Here is a 22036-nt window from a genome sequence, read left to right as displayed (position 1 = left end):
TATCCAACAAAAACTTAGAAATATGGTTATCAATCCTATACACTTAAACATATATGCAGTTACCCATATCTACAATTATGTTGACTTTGAATAAACCCAAGCAGGTTAATATCACTCTGAACAAAGAATAAGACTATTGCTGGGTTTCACATTATGACACTCCAGGATCAGCACTGGCTATTTTAGCGTCTCCTTTTCTTCAAGGTATCTGTTAATTTCATCACTTGTCATAAGATCAGTTCTCATAAACTGTTTATAGATTCTATGCATGCATGAGTCTTAACATATATATATTTTTTTAAATTTTGAAAGTAGTAAAAATGCAACAGCACAAGACAGAACAAAGCCAATCGAGACAATGCAGTGAAATTGGTACAGGATTTCACAGTAGAAAACTGGGATAGTAGTAATAAGTACTATGGTATATCTCTTTAACTTAACAATAGCTGTCCAGTCAGTTATGTATTGTAAAATCAAACCAAAAATGGAACATTGTAAAACCAATTGAGAATACTGAATAGAGCAAAAGAAATACAACAAAACAGTGAAAACAACCTATGCCTTCAAACAGAAGATAGAAGGAAATCCCCCATATTTGCTATACTGCATATGGTCATCCTCCCAAGAGATGTTGAAACATCTATCCCCAGTAGTTAAGGGGGGAGGGGGCAAGTGGGGGAAGGGTGCTTGATTTTTAGCTCGCACGGCACTAGGCTTACAGGTAATGGTTCTTCTCCAGGTCCAAGCTGCAGGTGCTTACCAAGAGGGCAGGTGAATAAGCTGCCTGAGTCCCTCCATGGCCAGATCTCTGGAGCTCTGTTCTCCTCCTGGCCCGCGTTGCAGACGTTTACCAAGAGGGCGGGAGAATAAGCTGCCTGAGTCCCTCCATGGCCGGATCTCTGGAGCTCTGTTCGTCTCCTGGCCCACAAGAACCTTGAAACTTAGATTATTGTTTCTATTTTTTTCTGCTACTGGTATTTACAATACAATAATAGGGAAAAATCCAACTATTTGTTTTATTGTTTTTTGTTTTTTTTTCTGAATCACCTATTTATGTAGATCTGAGTTTCTTCCCTTTAATATTTGCCTTCTTTCTGGACTTATAATATTTTTTTGCAAAACTAAAGTATTTGCAACAGAGTGTTTTCTTGTTTTGCTTTAGATATCTTTTCTCTTTTGGTCTTGAAGGATAATTCTTATTTGCTTGTCTTTTTTGTTCAATACTTGAAGGATTTTTCTCCACTGTTCTTTTGTTTATATGGTTTCTGAGAAGTCTTTATCTCTCTGTGAAGTTATTTTGCAGGGTAGATGCTGGAGATTGATCCAGGGTCCTGTGCATATTAGGCAAGCACTCTACCACTGAGATAAACCTTAAGCTGTAGGTATTTTAAAAATTTTTAATCTTTAATTTTCTGCAGTTTAATATGATGTGTATAAGTGTCATTTTGGATGACATTTTTCTGTTTGGTGCTCTCTGAATTTCCTGCTATGGTTTGGTATCAGAAATCAATTTGGGAAATTCTTAGTCATTATTGTTTCAAGAATTTTGTTCCTTTCTCTTCTCTTTCTGATAATACTGTAATGCCTTCATTACACTTTTGTAGTTGTCCCAAAGTTTATTCATTTTTTTTTGCCAGTCTCTCCTAACCCCTTTCTGTTTTGAAACTTTCTGTTGATGTATACTCAGAGTTTAGCAGTTCTTTCCTTTTTCTGTCTAGTCTACAAGCAAGCCCATCAAAAGCATTATTCATTTGTTACAGTGTTTTGATTTATTTCTTTTTGATGCTTTCATGAACTTTCATCTTTCTGCTTACATTGTCCACTAATTCTTACATCTATTTTACCTGTTAAATTCCTCAGCATATTAATTAAGTTATTTTAAATTCCCAGTCTCATAATATCAACATTCCTGAAATATCTGAATCTAGTTCTGAGAATTGTTTTGTGTTTTCAAACTGTTTTTTGATGTATCTTGTAACTTGGGGGACATTGGATGGGTACTAGATAAGCAACTTATGTAAGTTGGTCTTTAGTAGTATGGCTTTAAAAGGGAGTGGTATTGGAGAAGCATCCCATAGGCCTATGATCAAGTCTCAGTTTATTTTAATTTTTTTTAATAATGCATAATTGCAGTACATCATGATTACATTTATCATGCGGAGTTTGTACATATACACACACATCTTAATTCTTATTATTTCCCTTCCCCTTTCATCCCTTCCTGCTCCCTTCAATTCTTCTTCCGATAAGTCTTTTCTTATGTCCTATTAACTCTTTGTATACTGTGTAACTGTCTCTGCTGTTACCCATGCAGCTCCAGGTGTTTTTGGGGGTGGGGGAAATGATGTCAGGAGGATAAGAAAATAAAGTGACAAAAACTGGGGTCAGGTGGAGCCCTTACCCTCTTGATAGAAGAAAAGGAACTGCCCCTTCACTGTAGGGGCCTTTATTTATACCTTTCAGCAACATGTCATATGACACCCCATTCTAGTAACCCAGTATTGAGATTGTCTTGGGACTAAGTGTTCTCTGGGCTGAAGCAGCTTCTTCACGTGGCTAGCCCCAGGCACTCTTTGTTCTTGGGATGGCCATGCTCCAGTATTGTACTGTGGTTTGTTTCCCATTCCAGTGGCTCCCAACACGTCACTACACCTTTTTAATGTGAGACAGCAGCTCTCTTAGTGTTATAACCTAAGGCCCCCTAACTAGCGTGCCATAAAGTCTGTTCTATATAAGCGCCACCTGCTGCTTCCCCTCCCCTTCTCCCTTCACATCTAACTAGGTTAAGTTTTAACTTCCCAAAAGGCCACAAAACAAAGGTCTGAGGTAATAGCTCCTGACAACCCCCTTCCTTACCTGTTGGCCTGTCACAAATTGTGTTAATTGCATTAGATTGTACTATTCTTCACAAAAATAGCTTCCTTATATTTGTATCATTGCAATACCTGTAACTTGCCCTTACTGTACGTGTTTTCCTTTTCCCTTTGGGTGACCTAATTGATATGTTAATCAATGCTCTCCTCTGTAAAGAATTGTAAAATCTTACCTAATTCATCTATTAACCATTGTTGCCCTCTACAAATAACAGTTGTGGTGCTAAAGTAAGGTAACTAAGGTTGTTAATTGCTGTTACAATTCTCTATTCTTTGCTAAGAAAAACAAGATTTCTTCTTCTCTAAACTCACTTGTATGCTGGGAGACTTGCTTACCCTTACCTGATCTTGCCCTTCCCAAGACGTGTAATCGCCCTTTCTGTTTGTGCCACACCCCCACCCCCTTCCTTACATTGTGTGACCAGCAGCTGTTTGTGGATTTACAAGATAAAAGCCCTGACTTTTAGCTGTCAGGTGCACAGTCTCCAAATTGGCTCCTGGAGGCTGTGTCACCAGGCCTGGAAATAAAGCCTTTGCTTCCCAAATTTTAATTTCTTGCTTCCTTGGATTTTATACCGGGGTCTGAGTTATCACACTTAGCATTAAATAATAACTTTTCGTTGTCTTCTTTCTCAAGCCTCTGGTAACTTCTAATCTACTTTCTGTCTTTATGAACACCTATTTTGGTCACTTTTAAATGGACTCATACAATATTTATCTTTTAGTTTCTGATTGGATTTGCTCAGCATGATGTCGTCAAAGATCCTCTTCTGTACATGCATGAGCTTATTTCTTCTTGTAGCTCAGTATTATTCACATTTTGCTTTTCTGTTATCTGTTGGACAGTAGGACTGTTTTTACATTTTGGCTATAATAAACAGTGCTATAATGAAAACATAGCATGGAAAAATTTGTTCATGACTATTTCAGTTCCTTTGCCTATATATGCCAAGGAGTAGAATAACTGATAACTATATGTGTAGTTTTATATATGATAATTTTGTGATTATCTTTTTTGAAATCCACTAGAATTCCACAAAAGTTGCCCTGTTTTTACATTCCCACCACAACTTACAAGGTTCCAGTTTTTCCATGTTCTCATCAACATTCTTTAATTTCTTCTTTCATCCTAATCAGTGTGAAATGGTATGTCATTGTTGTTCTGATTTACATCTCTCATAATTAGTGATACTGGATATTTTTTCATGTGGCTGTCCATTTGTATATATTCTTTGGAGAAATGTTTGTTCAAATGCTGTGCCTATTATTTTTTTCTGGTGCCAGGGATTGAACTCATGACCTCATGCTTGCTAAGCAAATACCTGTGCTGCTGAGCTAGACTCTGGTGCTTTGCCTATTTTATAAAAATTTTTGTTTTTTGGGGCCAGGGATTTGGCTCAGTGATATAATTGTCTGCCCGACAAGTGCCAGGTAGTGAGTTCAAGGCTTGGTACCAAAACCAAAAACAAACAAACAAAAAAACCCCAAAATTTGTTTTTTTGAGACAATTTTGCTGCATAACTCAGACCAGCCTTGAACTCACAGTGATCTTCCTGCCTCAGCTGTTGGAGTGCTGGGATTACAGGCATGTACCACCAAACCTGGAACTTTGCCCTTTTGTCAATTGGTTTATGTTGTTGCTACCGTTGTTGTTCAGTTTAAGAGCTCTTTATAGTGTTCGCTTTTAGTATTAATCCTTTATGAGATAACTGGTTTAAAAATGTTTTCTGTGGTTTGTGTCTTTGCTCTCTTGATAGTGTCCTTTGTTTTTGTTTTTTACTGCAGTAAAAAGTTTAATTCAGTTTATTGGTACAACTTAAGTATACATAGTGATCACAATTGTTATAGGGAATTTGTACCTGTACATGATATGACTTGATTTTCTTTTTTTTCCCCATTCTCCACCCTTCCCTTCAATTCCTCTTCCCTTCCTTATTTACAGAAGCTTTATTTCCACCAATAGTGTTCTTTTGGTGCACAAGTGTTTTCATTGTTTTTTTTTTCTTGGTATGGATCAACTCATGACTGTGTGCTCACCAGGTAGGCACTTAAGCTACTGAGCTAAATTCCTGGCCCTGGTGTACAAGTTTTTAATTTTATCTTTTTAATTCAGGGTCTCTGCCTGTGCAGTTCAGGCTGGCCTTGGCTCACTTTGTAGTCCAGGTTGATCTCGAACTTGCAGATGATTCTGCTTCCGCTTCCCCAGTGCTGGGATTATAGGCATGCACCATCACACCCGGCCAAATTTTTAATTTTAGGTTTTCTTTTTTTTTGGTATTGGGAATTGAACTCATAATCTCATGCTTTCTAGGCAAGCACTGTGCCACTGAGTGATATCCTCAGCCCCAGGTTTTTAATTTTAATGAAATGTATTTTATCTTCTTTTTAACTGATATTTATTGTCATACTCAAGAAATCATTGTCAAATCCAGTATCATAAAGATTTTCCCACATGTGTTCTCTTGTAACACTTTTTCTTACATTCAGATTTTTCACCTATTTTGGGTTGTTTATTTATTTTGAGACAGGATCTCACTATGTAGACTGGGTTGTTCTTGAACTCATGGCTGTCCTTCTGCCTCAGCCTCCCCAGTGATGGGATTATAGGCATGCACCACCACACCCCACAACTTCAAAACCTATTTTGTACTTACCTTTTTATATGTGAACTGTGCTTGAAATATATTAAAAATTAGCTTTGTCTCATAGTGGTTTACCTACTCATAGTTTTGATTATCAGTGTATTTATGGTCTTGAATTTTACATTTAAAGGTCCTTTTACTTGTTCAATAGTTACCTAGGAAGTATGCTTGTACACCTGTAATCCTAGTACTTGGGAGAATCACTGAATATTCAAGGACCACCTGTACTGCATATTAAGACCCTGTCTCAAACTTTGCTCCACCAAAAAAAGGAGAAAAAACTTATCTAAGTTAGTCTTCTGCTTATTTTGCACTTGCAGTTGTGCAATATGGGAATTTCAAGCTGGAATAAGGATGAAAACTTCTTAAATCTGAGTTCATTTTTTGTTCTTTGCTGACCAGATTATATAGTCTTCCATTTGGGAATGATTTATGACTTGCTGTATTTTTATTTTGAATGTATACCAATTGGTTTTTAAAATTTTTTTGGCTTCATTAGAATTGAATATAATATAATTCTATTTTACAGGGATTCACAGCGTAGTAAGACAGTAGATGATAACACTTCTGCAAAGCAGGCTCCGTGCACTAAAGAAAAGCGAAGAGCTGATGGTGACATTTCTCTTAAAATACCTGATACTCAGCCTAAAGGTTTGTGAATCTTAGAAAACTGTTAGGATTTGGATTTTTACCTATTGCTTTTACAATAGTTTTAAGTTATAAATATTTATATATTAAGTATATCTTATATACTTATATCTACTTTTCTTACATACTTTTATATACTTAATATATAAAATCTATAATATAAAATAATATAAAATATTGTATTTAATTTATTTCTAGCATAATTACATAATAAATAACATACAATATAAAATAATATATAATATGTTAAATATAAAACATTAAAATATACATTAAGTTATAAATATTTCATCTGGAAATACATTGAAAGGATACATGGAAGTAAAGAGAGATTATTTAGCTACATAAGGTTCTCAAGTTTACTATTTATGTACTTCAGTAATATATAAATCTTGATTTATTTACCAATCCCCAAAATTAAATTTGAGTGTTTTTTTTATTTCAAGGGATTTAGTGATGTAGTTTTAAAGTTATGTTAATTTTGCTATTCTAAGTGTTGTTTTCTTAATAGTGGTACTAACTGGGTTTTTTTATTAGCTTCCTACTACTATACTTTGAAATATATTCTCTCTCTTTTTCTTTTTTTGGCTTGAACAATATTAAGTTATTCTCTCACAGTTCTAGACATCCAAGATTAAAGCATTGGGAAGTTTGGTTTCTTTTGAGGCCTCTCTTTTTGACTAGTAGATGGCCACCTTCTCCCTGTGTTTTCACATGGTCTTCTTATAAAGACATGGTCAGATTAGATTACAGAACACATCTATGACCTTATTTTACCTTAGTTTTCTCTTTAAAGGCAGTCATCTGAGCTACTGCAGTTTAGGAGTTCAGTGTATGAAGCAGAGGTGAAGACACAATCAGCCTGTAATAAGCAGTATCTCCTGTCCATTCTGTGCATCACAGTTGGATGTCTGGGGGCCTGCAAATGGTTTGTTTCTGGTTAGTTGGTTGGTTGGTCAGTTGGTCAGTTGTTTGTTTGGTTGGATGAGACCAAGTCGTGCTGCATTACCCAGGCTGGTCTTTAACTCCCAGGCTCAAATGATCCTCTTACCTCAGCTTCCTGAGTAGCTTAGTCTGGAGATGAGCACCACTATGCCCAGCTTCTCTACCATTCTTGGTGCCCTGTCACTCCTGCTGTTCCTCCTTGATGCCAGCACCAGCTAACATTACCACCTGTTTTCTGTTACCTCATCCTCAGCTGGCTTTCCCATTCTTGCAGTTCTCTCTCCAAACACTTGCCCACCATCCACAATTAACCCTTCTCTTTCTGGCCATTTTAGTGGATACAGCCCTAAGTCTAAAATTAATAAATCAATCCACTCTAATTATTAGTCTGTTAGATCCTAGGGATGCATTTTCAAAATAGCACGTGGCACGTGTGTGCTTAATAAAGCTGAGTGCCTTTACAAAGGTAAAATTGTACACACAGTTGCACAATGGCATTGTGTCCCAGCCACAGAGAATCTCGTTCAGTTGCTTTGGGACAGAGCTGATAGCAGTATTTTTTCCAGTATCCCCATGTGTTCTTCTTTTCTTTTTTCAAATCTATTTTGTAGAATATATTCTCTATTCATGAAAATCTATTTCAATTTTAGGATGCACATACAAATAAGGCAATTTGAAGGTAAATACATCCCCCACTTCTGAACATTCATTTTTTGTAAACCTCCCCCATGTAAAAGATTTGATGAATTAACTTTTTAAAATCTCTTTCAAGATTTTACCAAAAACATTTTACCAAAATTTGTACAAAAAGAACTTATTACATTAGTAATTTGCTATTCTAACACCTTAGGAGGTCTCTTGGATTATTGACAGCTTAAAACAATTTGAAATATATAGTTTTATGAGTGATTTTGTTTTTCATACAAAAACTTTTCTAATCATACTATGCAAAAATAAAAAGAAAGAAAATGTACTTTATTTCAAACACAACTACTTAAAGATGTTTTTGGTAACCTTTATGATAGAAGAGAAGTTTGAAGAACTAGACTAGTAACTTTCATGTATACAAAAGCAGCTGAAACTCTTAGGAGGGCAACCTGGAGAAAGCAACTATGACTAAGTACTGTCATCATACAATGAATGACATTTGTTTTATTATGAAGAATACTTTTCTTAGAAGTAATTATCTTTCATTACAAAATAAAAATACAAGTATTTATATAGGTAAGCTGAGTTACGATACTCTCATGACAGTCTTTAACCTTCACATACAACTGCTTTCTTAGCTAGAGTAGGAATTGTTTTGTTTTGTTTTATTTTTGAAGATAGGATTTCTCTCTGTAGCCCAAGCTGGCCTCTTAACTCACAACAGTTCTCCTGCCTCAGCCTCCTAAGTGCTGATATTATAGACATGTGCTATCATATCCAGCATTAGGGATATTTGAATAGCATGCTTTTGGATTTGTGCCCTTAACTCTTCCTTTCATGACTATAGAGAATTCAAAGTTCCAGAACGCTTCACATCCATCCCCTGTGAACTGGATATTTAAATCCTTTCTATGACATGATTTAGTTATTTGCATATGACCTATGCACATCCTCTTATATACTGTAAATTATCTTTATATTGCTTGTAATGCCTAATATTTGTTGCACCATGTTGTTTGGTGAATATTTGCAAGAAAAAACATCTGTGCATCCTCAGATACATACAAACATTGTAGACACAACTACATGGTATATCATCTGCTTTCTATTGAATCTGTGAAGTGATATGGAGGCACTGACAGTGTTACCTCAAAGTCACAGTAAAATTTTAGACATACATCACGAGAAAAGTTATTTTTTAAATCCTTGAAGGTAAAGTTGTAGGCAAAATATTTATAAGAAAATTAGTTATTGAACTTATGTTTAAACTCAGTATATTTCTTCTCCTATAGATAATTGTATCCAGTGCTAGTTGTTTAACATTAATCTATAAAATAATGGAAATTGTGAATTAAATCCAAGATGTAGTATTCCTTTGATAGTATATTATTTGTATTGTGGTATTTGGTTTTACCATCATAATATGTTGGAAATGTTTTAATATTCCTTTGATTATAGGATTTTTGTCACCTATTTAATTTTATTTGCTAGGAATATTTCCGTATTATATATATTATGTAAGTAGAATTTTATAATGTCTAGTTCTGTATAATAGATTATTCCTATTTCCTGAGAGACAAGCTTCATTGATACCCAAATGGTAATTATTTAAAGGAAAATTCCTGTAAAATAGTTTTCCTCAGGCTTCCCTTTATCAGTCTTTTACTATAGAATTTATAGTTAAAAATGGTAGTGTGATATTTGTTTAGAAATTTAATTTAATTTTTTTAATAATTTAAATATTATAAATAAAATTTAGTGTGCTTTGTAAATATTGTGTTGTTGCTTTGGGAGAAGTTGATATTCCTGAGGAAATGAGTGAAGTATTTTCTTTAGAAATTGGAAGGCAATCTTGGAGTTTTAATCTTGTCTCAGTGCCATCCTTTAAAAGAATGACATAGATGTATTATCATAGATACTATTTATTAAGAGTTTGTGAAGCTAGAGTAAGAACAGTTTAAAAGATATATACTGTTGAAGATTTTGAATCAAAGAGGTCAAACTATCAGTGTTAGATGAATGTAAGTTATAAATTCAAGGAGGCTTCTTTGTGACTTGCTGTGGGTAAACTTTAAGTTGATACACTTGTATGATATAAATTTTGAAAGAAAAATAGTTCAGTTACTTATTCAGTTACTTAGGTAGACCCCTCCCTTTGGAAGATAATTTTGTATGCTGTATATATCTGATACTGAAGTACCAATTTTAAGTGGATAATTGCAGGTTAAGTGAAACTTCAGGTTATTGTGTGTGAGCTTTCATGATAGCCCATGCCACATTTCTCAGAATCTGCATGTACTTTTACTTTTATTTTTACTCTCTTTGGCCTATATCCACTCTGCAGATCTGGTTTCCTCCATACTCTTACCCTACACTTTTCAAATGAACTTTTTGGCAAAAAAAACAAACCCAGAGTGATACTTGGTTGATGTTACAAAAGGAAAGACTTCTTTATGAAATAGTGGATTTATTGGAGACTTAGAATATCACATCTTGATTATTGAAAAGAAGAAACTCTGAAGTAAAGTTGATAGCCTTGTGAAGGATCATATCTCATAGTTAACTGCAGTTCTAAGAAAGATCTTTTGACTCTAAAAAACCCAGCAATTAACATTCTACACTTTCAAATTTTAAGTCTCTTTCCACTTAAGAAATGTATTTATGTAAATTACAATTTTAAAAAGACAGCTAGTGGCCCTACTTGGTGGCACACACATATAATCCCAGCACTTGGGAGGCCAAGGCAGGAGGATCACCATGAGTTTGAGGCCAACCTGGACTACATAGTTTCATGCCAGCTTGATGTACATAGTGAGACTCTCTCTCAAAAAACAGAAAGCTGCAAAAACTAGTTTATAAAATCACAATCAATTATTGAAGCACTTTTTATGACATTAATTTTCCAGATTTTATTAAAAAGGGTCTTTTTAAAGGGGTATTAATGTCAGATGTGTTTATAACAAATGGGAAAAACAGGCTTTGGTTCTTAGTTACTCTGAGAAACAACACTTTCTCTATGTATTTTTCTAGTCTCACATCTATTGTGTAACTGACATTCAGTTTGTATAAAAAAAGTAATGCAGGATATGCCTTCACATTAATCCAATGTCAGTATGGGAATTTTAACAGTGTTTTAATGAGCTTTGGAAGAAAATAACAATTTTGGTCGTATTTCTTTGAGCTCCTCTAAAAGGGATTCTTTCTGTACTTTTTGGCCTTATTTATGCTTCTTCTGTTTTTTAAGACCTTAACAGTGCAAGTAGAAGTTGTGATTATCTTGAAGAGGGGAGCAGAAACAAGGATACTACATACTTTGACTCAGAAATGAAATCTACTCTGATTTCCAGGAAGACAAAGAAAAGGCTTAGAAGTAATTTACGTGATTCTAGTAATTCTACTTCTTTGAATGAATCAACAGGACAAATAGTAAGTAGAAGTATTTAGATATAATGTGAAATAGCTTTATGTCTGATAAAAGTGAGTTGACAGCAGCCAAATATGATTTTTCTAGCTTCCATGTTTTTCAGATTTTTTTTGTTTTTTTGCTAGTTTTATGTTTTTAAAAAATTGTTTTATATGTGCCTTTTCTCAACAGTACACAACTACTGGGACAAATTCCCAATAGTATAAATTAGTAAAAACACTAAATTGCTTTTTCCTGTGACTACTCTTTCCTTAATAGTTCAATATATGTCCTTAAGGCTTTTTAAAAATTGTAACCAAATCCTAATCATATTTCTCAGTTATTTATTTTTACTTGCTCTCTGTAATTACTGCCAGATATCTTTTATCAGAAGCAATTGACTTGCCAAATTCTTTAAGCTTATGTTTATCTTGAATTTAGGGAATTTATTATAAGTAATTGTCATGCTTGATACACACATTATCTACATACAAAATTATATCAAACAATTATCAATAACACTAAAACTATAAGGAGACAGCTTTTCATACCATTGAGTTACAAATCATTTTAGGACTTTGCAGTGCCTTTATATCATAAATACTAATAAATACTTTATATCATAAATAATATATATTTATGTCAAATAATATAAATACTTTATATCATAAATATACAAAGATAGGTTGAAAGCAGTATTAAAATTTTTAATACTGTTATTTGGCTGGATTTTAATTTTTTTTGCTTTGGTTACCAAAATAATTCATTGCATGATGTCACTACTTTTGCAAGGTAAAAATGTTAAAAAAATTCTGTGTCTGAAGCTGACATCTGAAACACTTGTACAATTGTCACCTCTCTATCTTACCCTTTAAAAATTGCTTAAGCATTAGATTGGATGGACCAAATCCTATATCTTTATAAGTGGGGGACACATCAAGTGTAACATAATATAAATTGTATATTTTTCTATCCATATAGTTACAGAAGTGATATAATATTTTATTTTTATATTATTCTTTAAAAGTTTAAGTCTTTAAAAACTGCTTTTAGGAAGCCAAATTGGAAACATGCTAATTTTCTATACATTCATTTATGTTCAGAAAGAACAGGAAAATGTGTCAACAGTTTCCACTGAATTTGAAAAGTCAAGTAAAAACTATCATCAGAACCCAGTATGGCTTGAAGAAATGACACCTAAACCTATAGAAAGCGATCTTACTAAACTGTGCTCAGTTGATAGTGAGGAGTTGGGTTTGAGTGCTGTCTCCAAAAGTGCCTCTGCCTGTTCAACCACTGAAAACTTGGAGAGCTCTATTTCCACTGATACAGTGGAGAATTCATCTTTGATTGAGAAGGATGAGAATGAATTGAATACAGTAGAAAAGCCTCTCCTAAGTGGACACGGTGAAGGGAACCAATCGTTAATTTCGGCTGAACCAAGTAAGTAACAGGAGGATTGTGAAGGCACTTAATTTTCTGTGCTTAGGTTCCCCCCACCAAACAGTTTGCTAAGGCCACAAGTTGTTACAGTATTACTGTGGAATATATTAACTTTAGGAAAAATATCCTGTGGTTTTTGGGATTTCTTACATGAGAGTTATAATATTAATCTGGTAAATAAGTGGCATTTTTGCAAGCAGAGTAGTCCAGAGTGATCTAACCTTTACTTAGTCTTCCTGTCTGTCTATCTGTCTCTTATCTAACTATCTAGTTGTACTGCACATTGAATGTAGAGCCTTTGCACTGAGCTACATCCCCAGCCCTTTTTAATTTTTTTTTTTATTTTGAGGCAGGATCTTGGTAAGTTGTTTAGTTGCCCAAGCTGGGCTAGAATTTGTGATCTTCCTTTCTCAGCTTCCTAGAGTGCTAGAATTATAGGCATGTGCCATCGTGCCAAGATTTATCCAGTGTTTTTAAGAAAGATTCTCTAAGCATCATTATTATTGTGATTTGTTGATGAAGCTGTTAAGTGCCATTTAGTTAATTTTGATATAGTAACTTTTTAAATAATTAATACTATCACGGGGTGTGAAAAATTCAAAGTGAATTAATCAGCTTTTTGTTGCTGGGGCCAATACCAGTTGTATATAGCTTAAAGGAGGAAGGGTTTATTGATTTATTTTTAAAATAAATTTTTTTGTTTTTTACATATATTTGTGTGATACGGAATAATTATGTTCATCTTGGAGAATTGGTACATGTACAGTGGTACTTTGGTTCATGATTAGGAAAAAATGGTCATATTTGTGTTTGTGTGTGAAAAAATGACCATGGTCATGTTTATCACCTGATGTAGAGTTTACAGTGAAAAACAAAATTTTGCCAAATGCTTTTGTTTGTGAATAAAATTGTTCATAAATAAAAACATCTGTGAACCAAGGTACCACTGTAGATGCTGCTCGCCCTCCTATCTTTCCCCTTCCCTAGATTCCCTTCTCATCACTGCAAAGTCTACCTCCTTGGGTCATGTCTCCTCTGATCTAGAATGGTTTATTTTTGTTCACAGTGTTAGAGATTTCAGTCCATGGTTGATTACTCTAAGGCAGAATATATGACAGAACAAAGCTGCTTAGTGAATGGTGGCTGAGAAACAGAACAGGGGAACAGCCCCAGAGAAGATGGGGCCAGGAACCAAATATATACCTAAAGTCAAATCCCCATAATCTCAGACACACCCAGAAGTGTCCTTTACTAATCCCCTCCATAGTTCTCAAGTCAATCATTTGACAGTTAAGTTCAGATCCTGGCTCTGCCATTTTGGCAAATTACTCCTTTAAGCTTCAGTTTCCTCGTGAAATAAGGATAATAGCACCTAATTTACAAGATTATTTGTGATATTAAAGTGAAATAATTTATGAAAGCATTTATAATAGTATAATCCTATCAAAAGTTGATAAGTCCTTTGGCTCTTCTCAGTCCTCTCATAAAGGTTCTCAAGGATATGCAGCAAGTAATTTTCTTCTAGCCATTTTCCCTTTTGAAAAACAGCTAATGTATCAGGACTTAAAGTGAAATTTAGAGTGATGGTGCAATATATTGTTAGAACTAGAAGTTATTTTTAAGGTCTCATAGTATTTAGCTTTCCATCAGTGTAACAAAATACCTGAGATAATTAATTTATGAAGAGGAAAGGTTCATTTTGGCTCACAGTTTTTGTGGGCACCACATTGTCTCATTGCTTTGGGCTTTTGGAGGGTATAGTAGCAAGTGCATGGTGGAGCAAAATGCTTATATCATGAGCCTGGGAGTAAGGGTAACGTTGGTTAGGCTGGGGTCACAAGATCCCCTTCAAAGATGTGTCTAGTGATTTAAGTACCTCTGACTAAGCCTCACCTCTCAAAGGTTCTACTACCTCTCAGCACCACCTTGGGAAACCAGCCCTTAACACATGACCACTGAGGAATATTTAATCTCTAAGCTGTAGCAAGTTTCTTTCTGATTGTGTCCTTTTTTAAGGTTGTGATCCTTTAGAAGGTGAAGTGTCAGGTAGTTATTAGATAGTAGCACTGATGGGGAAACACAGAGTTGAGCTAGTGTAAATTAGGATGAGCAACAGGTTAGTTCCTAAAGTGAATTACTGATGATTAAATTAAATTGACATGATTATTAAAGGTATATTGCATTAACTTGAAAGTTTTCTTTATTTCTTTTAAAAAGCAAAACAAAAAAAGGATAGAAATGAAAGTTTTCATTTTGATAGGTGGTTATTGTGACACATTTAAAATACCTTTTCCTTTTTTAGTTGTTGTTTCCAGCGATGAAGAAGGACCTATCGAACCTGAAAGTTCAGGAATTCTTAAATTGCAGTCCAAGCAGGACTATGAGGTTACTAATGAAAATGAAAGTACTTCTGAATCACCACTGTCTGAACTGCCTCTGGTTACATGTAAATCTGGACAGGTAATTTATTTTTGTTTTCTCACTGACTGAGAAATACACTTATTGGTTAGTATTTATTTAAACAAGCACAGTATTTTAACATAAATTATAAGTGAACTTAATTTAAGATGACTTTCATATTAATTTCAATGGTCACAGAGTACTCTGGCTTCTTAGAATTGTTCCTTTTACAAACATATCAAAGATAAGGTAGAGGAAAGATCATGGCTTCCAGGTATACACAGATGTGTGTTCAGGTCCTGGCCCTGCCATTTTGGCAAATTACTCCTTTAAGCTTCAGTTTCCTTGTTAAATAAGGATAATAGCACCTAATTTACAAGATTGTGCTATTGGGGCTGGGGATTTAGCTCAGCGGCATAAGCGCCTGCCTTGCAAGCAGCCAGTCGTGAGTTCGATCCCTGGTACCGATAAAAACGAAAAAGACCAAAAAAAAAAAAAAAAAAAACCAAAAAAACAAGATTGTGCTATTAAAGTGAAATAATTTATGAAAGCATTTATGTTAGTATCATAACCCTATCCAAAGTTGGTAAGTCCTTTGGCTCTTCTCATTTGCAGAAAAGAATAATGGAAATGTGTCAGGTTAAAATCAACCAATCATGTTATTTACATAGTACTTTAGAGACAATAGGCCTAAAGTAAGATTTGAATAGTTTCTTGTCAGTTCCCTTTCATGTGCTAAACTTCTGTTGGCTTGTGTTTGAATAATATCAAAGGCTGTTATTTTAGAATGTACTACATTTGGTTAAATGTATTGTCCCAGTCACTTTCTCAGTGCTGGGACTCAGTACCTGACATCAGAAAATTAAAGGAAGAAAGGTTTATTTTGGATAATTCTAATAAATTGATAAATAGGTTTTAGTCCATAGTCAGTTGGCTCTAAGGCTGGTAGGTGTGGTGAAAGGATCTAGGGGGAGGAAAGCTGCTCATCTCACGGCAAACATGAAGCAGAATATCAAGGGAGGAGCTGGGAAAGGAAAATTATCTTTCCAGGCCTTGTCCACAGTGATTTGCCTCTTGCAACCGGACTCCACCTGGTAACAGCAAGTTACCTGTGCCACCTCCATAGTCTAGTGACACATGAGACTTTGCAAGCCATTTTAGATTTGAACCATAACATGTAGGAAATTAATTTGATGGTCTGATTATTGTTTCATGAGTATTTCTTTTATGATTGGTACTGGACATAGAGATCAACTTAGCTACTGTGTTCTGAGTTTTTACTGAAGTATAACTGTTCTTGTCAGATCAGAACAGTAACCTACTAACTTGCTTATGTATATTTTTAATTAAAAGTTTCATTGTTAGTTAAGTTGAAACTTACAGATAAATTACAGTTGATTTGGCAGCATATAAATTAACAATGCAATATATAAAATGATCATGTAGAAAATAGCATCTCACAGAATTTATATAATTCATAATCATACCAAAGCAGCAAATGTTGTAAGACGTCAGTACATAAAAAGCAGAATATTGTAATACCTGAATACTGCATCTTCATGCCCTCTCAATTTTAATTTTAAAAGAAAATATGAGAAATATGGATTTGTCATTTTTAAAGACAACCTTTACAAAATGTGAGCTCATTGAAAAAACTATTTTTGTACAGACTTTTGATTTTATCACTTAAAAAAAATCACAGTTTGACTGGAACCATCTACTGTTAATTTGATTCTTTTTACTTAGGGCATGAGAAAATATATAGTAAGCAATAAAAGAAGAAAATGACAAAGCATTTCTAATAGATAAATAGAATTATGCTCCGTGTTAATGGTGTTATGTATGTTTTAAATAGGAATTGATCACATTTATTAGAAGAGCAGTGAATTCACATATACAGTGATTGCTTTAATAATAACTTATTAGATCTTTTATAATAAAAAGGGTTAATTCCTCAGGGACAAGGTAAATGTAGAGCTGAAAATGTTACCTGAAAGCAGTGTAAAATTCAGAAGAGGCTGCGGGAGACAGCTGCTATTGATACTGCCTTACTGTGTATTCTTTTAAAACAGAATTCTATAGTTATTGTAGAGGAAATGATATGTATCTTAAAGTTTTAAGGAACTCTGAGCCATTCCTGGTTGGTTACCTTCAACTTGGAATCTATAATAAAGCATACAGATATAAGATGACAAGATTCTTAAGCTCATTATCCCTTCATTGTTCACTGAAAGTATAAAAGCAAGACCATTATTTTGACTAATAGAAACTACTTTATGTGATTGTGTAATTGAAATGGAAACTATAGTTTGAGTCTTAGTTTTGATTATTAATTGCATGACCTCAGGCAGGTTACTTAACCGAGTCAAACATTTATTAAGTTCATTTATAAAATGGGAAGGAAATCTCTCTACATATAAAGTGGTTGCATAGATTAAAAGTCATATTTAATAATTCATTTTAAAAGTGCTATATAAATCTAAACTTATTTCTGCTGAATTAAAAATGAATAAAGCCAATTAGGCGATATTGAGTAGGACACCATGGCTTTGATGTAGAAGGGGTTATATTTTGGAGTTTAGGCCTATGGAATTAATTTTGGATTTGACTGTTTCTCTTATGGTAAATCATACACCTTTTGGAACAAAAATCTAGATAACTATTTCTTCACATTAAGATCAGTGTAAAATTCTTCACAAATTTGCTAATAGTGATTTAAAGAAGAATATGACCTTGTAAATAATTTTCAGCATTTATATAATACTTAGGGTTATGGGCATTTTGTAATTTATTCTGTATTAGGCATCATCTGAATTATGTCCCTACAATCCTGTTATGGAAAACATTTCCTGTATTGTACCTAATAATGAGATGGATCTGCATGTGGATTTTATATTTACTTCTGTGTACATTGGCAAAATAAAAGGAGCTTCTAAAGGTTCTGTTACAGTAAGTATTTTCTCTTTCTTTTTTTGGAGTTTTGGATCTAAGATATTTTGAAATTTTTTTGTGTGTGCACATAAAAATAATTGAGATTAATTTTACACAGGTAATGAGATACATTGAAAGTCATTATACCTAATTTTCAATGTATCTTTAATTCCTTCATTCTGAAGTCTTATTTCTTTCTGTATTACCAAATGAAGTTTGATTTTTTGTGCTTGAGAAAAGCCCGTGACTTGAAGACAAATTTTGGGGCAAGGAAAAAGGTCTATTGGGAAAACCAGTAAACCAAAGAAGTAGGGAGTCTGTTGTCAACAAGGACCACCTCAGGGAATTTAGAGTAACACAGGGTCTTTATAAGGAAGATAAGGAGTAGCAGAGGGGCAAAAGGCAGAGAGGTATGATTTGAGCAGGGTCTTTATCATTGAGGACAATGGTGGCAAACCTATGACAGGAATGTTTTTGTTATTTTTCTCATCGCTGAGACAAAATACTTGACAAAGTTAAAGGAGAAGTTTATTTAACTTGGCAAAGTTAAAGGAGAAGTTTATTTGGTGCACATCTTGTAGCGGTTTTAGTGCATAGTTGGCTGGGTCCAAGGCCGGAGGACGTAGCAGTGGACATTGCAGAGGAGAAGCGGTTCATGGCAGGCAGAAGGGAGAAAGCATCAAAAAAGCAAGCAATCAGGAAGCAGCAGAAGACAAGCAGCAAACAACAGGTGACAAGTGGCACTACACTAGCTCCATTTCTGTCCCTTACATTTTTATCAAGGCTACCTGCATTTAAGGTGGGTAGCACTCACACTGGAAGAGAGGAATTTGTTAGGGACCCCAGATTATAAATTAAGTCTATGGGTTGTCCAAGGCTGTCCTTGTCCTGCTCTTTGAGCCAGATTGGAACACAGAAACTGCCTGGTAACCTATTGTCTCTCCACCATCTTCAATAACATAAAGACCCCTGATAGCATAAGCCTACTTTATTAAAAAGTTTGAAGGGTATTTTCATTAGTTCTTCTCTAAAGTTCTTATAAAATTCAGTTAGAATTCATTGGGACTTGGACTTTTCTTTGTTGGTACTTCTTCAATTTTATTGATTGATCCTGGGATAAAATTGAAGTTACTTCTTCAATTTTATTGATTGATACTGGGTTACTTATAATTTTTATATTTTCCCGTTTCAGCTTTGGTACTTATTATGTATCCAGGAATCTGCCCATTTCTTCTGAGTTTCTCATCATTAGAGTGCAGGTTCTTAAAGTAGGTATTGGTGATTTTCTGAATTTCTGCAGGATCCATTGTCATTTTGCCCTTTTGACTCCTTGTTTTGTGGATTTGGGTCTTTTTTTTTTATAAGGTTGGCTAAGAGTTTGTCTATTTTGTTTAATCTCTAAAAGAGCCTGCTCTTGGATTTATTGATTCTTTGTATTGTTTTTTTAGTCTCAACTGTATTAATTTCTGCTCTGATCTTTATAATTTTTTCCCTTGTATGAGCTTTGGGTTTAGCTTGTTCTTCTTTCTCTAAAACCTTGAGACTCATTATTAGGTTATTTATTGGAACTCTGTTTTTCTTGGGTAGGAATTCACAGCTACTAATTTCTTTTGTAAGACTGCATGCTATTAGAAGCGTGTTACTGAGAAGCATGTGTATTTGGTTCTTTGGTGGTACACTCTGTAGGTATCTATTAAGTCCATTTGTTTAGAGGTGTAGTTCAGTTCTGATACTCAGTTTCTGATTGTCTTGTTGACCTATTTGTGACAGTGTGATATTGAGGTTCCAAATTACAACTGTATTAGTGCTTATCTGATTTTTCATATCCGTTAGTGTTTGTTTTATATCATTGGATATGCCAGTATTTGATATATATATATCAAATATATGGATTTGGATTGTTCCCTTGACAAGTGTATAATAGTCTCTTCTGATCAATCTTGGCTTGAAATCTACTCTGTATGCAAATAGAATTGCTACCCTTGCATTTTTCTGGGTTGCTCTTGCATACCCTATTGTTTTCCATCCTTGAATTTCAATATATGAATTTCTTTTTGAGTTAAATGAATTTCTTGTATGCAGCATATTGTTGGATCTTGTTTCTTGATCCATTCTGATCAACTGATATGTATTGACTTACCTTCATCATATTATTTTACTGTTGTTGGTTTTCTTTCTTTCACTTCTGTTTTATTGCCTGCCTCACCTGGTAAATTCATTTTATTATGCTTTTTGGAACTTTTTAGAGTGCTGAAGAATAAACAACTTTTTGGTGGGTCATAAATTTCTTCAGATGTTCTTTATCATGGAAATGTCTTATTTCTCTATCAGTTTGAAAAGATAGTTTTGTGGGGTACATTATTCTGGATTAGAAATTGTTTTTTTTAGCACTTAAAATGTTTTGCGTGTAGAGCTTTTTGACTTAAGTATTTGAGTTGAGAAGTCTGCTCTGATTCTGATGGATTTTCCTTCCTATGTAATTTTGTTTCTTATCTTTGGCAGGTTTTAATACTATGTGATATGTTGAATTTTTGGAATCTCAATTGTTACATGTTTTGGGGTAGTTTTTTTTCTGATCATGACTATTTGGAGCTCTCTATGATTCACTTATCTGTATCTCAAGTTCTTTTTCCATGCTTAGAAAAGTTTTTTGCTATTACTTCTGTGAACTGTTTTTTTTTTATGCCTCTTGTGCTGTGTTCTGATTCTTCATTGGATCCTAATTAATCGTGTATTAGTCTTCTTTGCATCATCTATCAGGTGTTGAATTGATTTTTTATGATCTCTTTCAATTTTTAAGAGGCTTTTTGTTTGATGACTGCCAACCACAAGCCTGTCATCTAGATCTGATACTCTAGTTTCATTTTTTTTTTTACTTTCTTATTTGTTGACTTTGTTGGATATACTTTCAGTAGAATTTTTAATCTTCTAGATTTTTGTTTGAGTCTATTTCATTAAATCTTCTGTGTTGATTATTCACAGTTTCCATGTCTGTCCTAGGCTCCTTTATTTTTTTAATCTATATGTACTCTAGATTCACTAATTTTTAAATTATGCTTGTCATCTCTTTATTTCTGTTTTAGTTTTGCAAGAGATTTTTTTTTTTTTTTTGATACTGGGGATTGAACTCATCACACCTCATGTGTGCCAAGCAGGCACTTAACCCTGCTGAGCTAAATCCCTGGCCCTGCAAGAGATTTATTAATCTGTTTTGTAGTTCTGATGCCACCATTTCATAAAATTCAGCAGGAGGCTTTGTGTTTCTACAATCTCAACGCCCCCTTGATTTGCCTTGGGTGAGCTGGGGATTATGTGTTGTACCTTGCTTCCATGTTTTCTCATTTTATATTTTTGTTTTGTTTGTTTATTTTCCGTGTTGATGCTTGTAAATTACTCTTAGTGGGTTGCTTTATTACTACTATTGAGACCTTTTTAGGAAATGACTAGTTTTCTGATACTTCTTCTAGGCTTATCTGGCTTTTGGCTTTTGAGTCTGTCCCAATTTACTAGGTCTGAAAGGTTGCTACCTGTTTGGTCTACCACTCAGTTCTTTGGTACTGTGCTCCATTCAATAGAGCTATTTTATGCTAAGAAGAGACAATATTTAAATGGGATAAGAAGAAAAGAAAATAGGTAAATAAAGAGATTAGAAGCAAGGCTGAAGGACAAAGGAAGATTGTCTAAGCCTGGGAAAACTGGTGAAGAAGATAGAAGGGAAAGAAAGAAAAACAAAAATCTAAAACAATGTTCATACTCATGAAAAAATTAAAAGAAACAATCAAAAAACAAAACAAAAAACCTAAATGAACAGCACAACAAACCAAAAGCAAAAGAAGGAAAAAAAGATAAGTTTCTCTGTGATTTCAACCTAGTTGTTACATATGAGTTTTCCAGTTTTGCGGTAGTGTCCAATTGGATGACTGTTCAAGTGGATGACTGTTCTAGCTGATCTGCTATTGCTGGTAGACAAAGGAGGCAGTCAGAGCCCAGATCTGTGGTAAATAATCCTGCCGCCCTGCAGTAGGATTAGGATAGGGTGCTGGATAACCCCAGCAAACCTGTAGTAGGATTAGGGTGGGATGCTGATTCTGATGCTTTCAATT

General features: G+C 34.2%; 1 protein-coding gene across 10 annotated transcripts in view; it reads left to right on the top strand.

Moving 5' to 3' along the window:
• Senp7 (SUMO specific peptidase 7) overlaps positions 1 to 22036 on the top strand; it is a 202390-nt gene that overhangs the window by 134038 nt on the left and 46316 nt on the right. For all 10 annotated transcript variants that reach the window (XM_063224873.1, XM_063224874.1, XM_063224875.1 and 7 more), the window contains 5 exons: positions 6045 to 6166; positions 11001 to 11182; positions 12263 to 12602; positions 14905 to 15062; positions 17805 to 17951. In XM_063224873.1, coding sequence (XP_063080943.1) covers positions 6045 to 6166; positions 11001 to 11182; positions 12263 to 12602; positions 14905 to 15062; positions 17805 to 17951 — 949 coding nt within the window. The remainder of the gene's footprint in view (positions 1 to 6044; positions 6167 to 11000; positions 11183 to 12262; positions 12603 to 14904; positions 15063 to 17804; positions 17952 to 22036) is intronic.

Source organism: Cavia porcellus, unplaced genomic scaffold (genome assembly GCF_034190915.1).
Source record: "Cavia porcellus strain 051 isolate PalLab524CR breed Dunkin Hartley unplaced genomic scaffold, mCavPor4.1 scaffold_15, whole genome shotgun sequence".
NCBI lineage: Eukaryota > Metazoa > Chordata > Mammalia > Rodentia > Caviidae > Cavia > Cavia porcellus.
The sequence above is the reverse complement of the archived record's forward strand: the minus strand, read 5'-3'. Positions and strand labels throughout refer to the sequence as shown.